The 5,000-nt window shown below is 50.6% G+C and overlaps 1 protein-coding gene across 1 annotated transcript in view; it reads right to left on the bottom strand.

Moving 5' to 3' along the window:
- The window catches only part of bcl11aa (BCL11 transcription factor A a), a 44,346-nt gene that overhangs the window by 34,749 nt on the left and 4,597 nt on the right, over positions 1–5,000 (bottom strand). The window contains exons 2-3 of the mRNA XM_056609788.1: positions 4,111–4,179; positions 3,403–3,834 (exon numbers count right to left, since the gene is read on the bottom strand). Coding sequence (XP_056465763.1) covers positions 3,403–3,834; positions 4,111–4,179 — 501 coding nt within the window. The remainder of the gene's footprint in view (positions 1–3,402; positions 3,835–4,110; positions 4,180–5,000) is intronic.

The raw sequence follows: 5,000 nt of genomic DNA on the forward strand, positions 1-5,000 counted from the left end.
CCAACGCTGTACCCTAGTAGTAGTAGTAGGAAACGCCGCCAAGCTCTTCAGTGATACCTGGAGAACCGACTCAGCCGTCTCTGTTTCTCACAACACGGTTTGCGTTACATTGTCCAGCTGAGAAGCTACGCCGCGAGTTCCTAAGGGTTTAGAGTGGAGAGGAGGGGGGGGTTTACATTCAGTATGATTGGTCGCGCTGCTTCGCGATGAATTATGCCCCAAAAAAATACATGTGCCTGGGAAATGGTAAAGGCTTTGTTTAAGTTTGTGAAATCGATTTTGTATTACTTTCCAAGCAATGCAATTTATTGATGAAATTATACGTAAAAATGATACAAATTAAATATAAACTTTAGGGACATAACGTGCCTAACCAATGGTTCGCCGCGAAAACACATAAAATCCTCATTAAATGAGTCAACTCTGACATTAATTACAAACGCAGTCCCGAACCAGGCCCGTTTTCAGCTTCACCATTCCCCCAGTAGCAGCGATTCACTTCCAATATCTTTCACTGATCAAACAAAATAAAAATAAATAAAAAAAACAGTGAACTAGGTCTCTATATGTATGTATTCCTACTGTGTGGTTGTACAGCTGTTCCTGCCAAGAGAGACGCGAGTGCTGCAAGAGACCTTCCCACAACGCAGCCTTTCACACACCACGTTCACACACACGACGCTATTGAACGCTCACCAGACGCCTGCATTATCATGTAAATCGCTCTAATAACCCAGTTTAGACACTGCTGAGAGAGGGTGTGTGTGTGTGTGTGTGTGTGTGTGTGTGTGTGTGTGTGTGTGTGTGTGTGTGTGTGTGTGTGTGTGTGTGTGTGTGTGTGTGTGTGTGTGTGATGGCGTTTGTGTGTGTAAGTGTGTTTGTGTGTGTGTGTGTGTGTGTGTGTGTGTGTGTGTGTGTGTGTGTGTGTGTGTGTGTGTGTGTGTGTGTGTGTGTGTGTGTGTGTGTGTGTGTGTGTGTGTGTGTGTATGAATGTCTGTGTGTGTGTGTGCGCGCATTTGAGTCTGTGCCCCAATGTTTGTGTCTGTGTGTGTGGGGGGGGGGTTGCGCATATGTAAAAATGTATGGCTAATTCAGACATACATACATATGTGTGCACGCACAAACTTACAGACACAGTCACACACACGAGCACACACTACTACACACACACACACACACAGACTCGGCGCTAACAATATGACATGGCAGTGGAACCATTTGCCTTCAGTTCTGCTGCCGGTGAAGTGGATCAGGATCGGAGGCCAGATCCAAGACATCCTTTTGATTATGACGATCATCTAGTCAACACACCAGCCAGATCGTATTGGCCAATCAAAAAAGGGACACGACGAAAAGAAACACAGTTTGAAACATCATCGCTGGATAAGGATTCAATTTACAGAAACAATGAGTAGTGTGTTCCTGCGCAGCTTGTTCTTATTTATGTATTTGGTCATATCTATTAATATGCAGCAACATGCACACACACTTTTACAGACACACACACACACATACACACGCAAACACACATGCAGGCCTAGATATACAGGCATGCAGGAGAAAAACTGACTTTGAACTGAAAAACTATAAGATTTAGTGCAACATAATTCCTGGGCTGCACTGAATAAGCACAGCGATAATCATTTAGCCTTTCCTCTATTTTCCCCTTTCTCACAAAAAAATCCCACAGTCACACACGGACACACACACACACTCAGCCACACTCTGTAACAGCTAATCTAAAACAGGCAGTCGGCCACTGAAAACTACTGCTAATTAAAATGCACAGAAGACGTAAAAAAAGAAAACATACACTGCAACGAATAATTAGTGGTATTAAGGCTCTTGAAATAATCGCTTTCCTTCTGAAAGTGAGCTAAACTGAAACAGGCCTTTACTGCTCAGATTCGCCTTATCACGTATCGCTGACTGAACCAAGCAGGGGGAGGGAGAGAAAGGCTGACTAAAACTGATGAGAGCAGTGACCAGAGTATAAGAATGAAACCAGTGAGAAATGTTCTGGTTTTTTGTTTGTGTTTTCTAGTATTTATTTTTAACAACGTGTCACCTTTTCCATTTAACAAACATGGCGGATTAGGAAGCAACGCAAGTAACGGGAAGAGCAAGGAAGACGGAAAAAGGGAGAGAGGAGAGACAGGGAGAAGGAATGCAAGGAAAACAAAAGGATGGGGATGGAGTGTGTCTGTTTGTGTGTTTCTGTGTGTGGTTGTGTATTTGCCTATGTTTCTGTATCTTTGAGGCTCTGTGTGCGTGTAGAGAGACAGGGAGAGAGCGAGACAGAGAGAGAGAGAGAGAGTGAGAGAGAGAGAATGAGAGAGAGAGAGAGAGAGAAAGAGAGAGAGGGAGAGAGAGAGAGAGAGAGAGAGAGAGAGAGAGAGAGAGAGAGAGAGAGAGAGAGAGAGTGAGAGAGAATGAGAGAGAGAGAGCTAAAGGAGGTCTGCATTTCTTTCGGCTAAGCTAAGATGGCGATGGCGAGGAAACAAACCACTGAGGGAGCAGGACACATCTGCTGGAGCCACATGAGAGAGAGCCGTACACACACACACACACACACACGCACACACGCATGCACACGCACAAACGCACACACGCACACACACACACACACACATGTATGCACGATATGCAGGACTAGGAGCAGATCCGAGGCAGATCCCAGTATATGAACGCCATACTGTGACGTCTCTCCCCTCTGTGGCGTGTCAGATCAAACCCAGCTCCCGAACGTCAGGGCCTCAAGGCCAATCAAACAGCTGTGTGTGTGTGTGTGAATGAGTGTGTGTGTGTGTGTGTGTGTGTGTGTGTGTGTGTGTGTGTGTGTGTGTGTGTGTGTGTGTGTGTGTGTGTGTGTGTGTGTGTGTGTGTGTGTGTGTGTGTGTGTGTGTGTGTGTGTGTGTGTGTTCATGCATGCGCTGCCATCAGCAGACATTATGCACTAGAGATTTGAATCCCCCCTATGAGATTTAGGCAGGGAGGGAGAGCTTTTAGCTAACACGCAGGCAAGATGACAGTGCTTGGCCCATATACACTCCATACACACACACACACACACATACACACTATCTCTCTGTCGCCCTCCCTCCATCACACATACACACACACACACACACACACCTACACACCTACACACCAAGGGCTCAGATAAACAATAGCGGTCCCACATGGGGATTCACGGCACCGGTTTGCTAGCTTGTCACCTCAAGACGAACCAGGCTGCCGGCACAGGCGTTCTTCCGTTGTGTGCGTGTGTGTTTGTGTGTGTGTGTGTGTGTGTGTGTGTGTGTGTGTGTGTGTGTGTGTGTGTGTGTGTGTGTGTGTGTGTGTGTGTGTGTGTGTGTGTGTGTGTGTGTGTCGGGTCGGTGTGTGTGTGTGGTGGGTTACCTGGGACAGGGTGCTCCTGCTTGGGAAAGATCCCACGGGGCGACGACGAAGAGGAGGGCAGCCGGTTGCTCTCGCAGTCCTCCTCAGCCAGAGTGGCCTGGACCCCCACCTCCACGGGCCTCCGTCGGAGGTGCTGATGCTGAGCCCTTAGGGCCCCCAGCCCCAGGGCCCCTAGGCCCAGCGCCCCCAGGCCCAGCGCAGGGGTGGGCGTCAGGGCCAGGCCGGGCGAGGGCGAGGGGGGCTTGTCCAGGCCGCGCCCGCCAACGGCGTCCCGGGGCAGGCAGGGAGGGCCGTGGCATCGCTTGCGCTTGTGCTCGATAAAGAGCAAGATGTCGGCCAGGGGGAAGGTGGCCTGGCACTGGCCGCATGTCAGCAGGTCCTGCTCCGGGGAGGAGGAGGAGGAGACGGAGGAGGAGGTGGTGGAGGAGGAGGTGTTGGTGGTGGTGTTGCTGTTGGCGGTGGTGGAGGATCGGGGGTCGAAGCCCAGCCGAGCCGGGCGGTGGTGTGGATGGTGGTTGTGGTGGTTGTGGTGGTTGTGGTGGGGGTGGTGGTTGTTAGCGGGCGGGTGGGGGTGGGGGTGTTGGTGCGGGTGCTGGTGCGGCAGGGGGTGCGGGTGGGGTTGCGGGTGGGGGTGCGAGTGGGGCTGGTGGTGCGGGTGGTGGTGGCCGTTGACGCCGCTGCAGGCGCTGTTGGGCGCCGAGTGGTCCGAGCTGTGTTCCGAGAGGTCCTCCGACGGGAGGAGAGTGGCGGCAGTGAGGGCGACGGAGAGGGGCTCGGCTGCGGGCGGAGAGGGAAGAAAAGGGGGAGAGGATGGGAGGGGGGAGGAGAGGGGGGGAGAGGGGGGGAGAAAGGAACAGAAGTGAATTAAAAGGCGATGATCTGAGGGGACCTTTTTGTAGGAGGGATGGGTGTGTGTTTGTCTGTTTATCTGTGTTCTTTTACACTTCAGTATTGCTGTCTATGGAGAAGGGGGAGGGGGACAGGGGGTTAGGGAGAGGGCTGCGTTGGGGCGGATGGCGTACATAGCCCAGTTGAAAGTAAACCTCTGCCCTTATGTTTTCTCTCTCTCTCTCTCTCTCTGTCTCTCTGTGTGTCTCACTGTATCGCTGTCTTTCTTTGCACTCTCTCTGTCTCTCTAGCCATCTCTCTGTATGCTATCTCTTTCTGTCTCGATCTCTGCTCTCAGTGTCTCTCTGTCTCTCTTTGTACTCTCTCTCTCTCTGTCTCTCAGTGTCTCTCTGTCTCTCTTTGTACTCTCTCTGTACTTGCAGCCTCTGTACTTAGAGGACTAGAATCAAATTGAGAGAAATGCAAACAAGCGGGGCAGATGTTGTCTTCCTCTCCTATAATGACAGGCACACATGCGACGCACACGCATAAGACAGCGTAGATCACAACCCCGGGCCTGATTCAGATAACAACAATGACTGAAATGTATAGTGAACTGGAATTTGGGCTTTCTCAAATGTTACAATTTTCCTCAGCAATGAAAGAGACGGAGTGCGTGTGCTTTTTTGCGTATGTGTGTCTGTGTGTGTGTGTGTGTGTGTGTGTGTGTGTGTGTGTGTGTGTGTGTGTGTGTGTGTGTGTGTGTGTGT

Source organism: Gadus chalcogrammus, chromosome 15 (assembly GCF_026213295.1).
Source record: "Gadus chalcogrammus isolate NIFS_2021 chromosome 15, NIFS_Gcha_1.0, whole genome shotgun sequence".
Lineage (NCBI taxonomy): Eukaryota > Metazoa > Chordata > Actinopteri > Gadiformes > Gadidae > Gadus > Gadus chalcogrammus.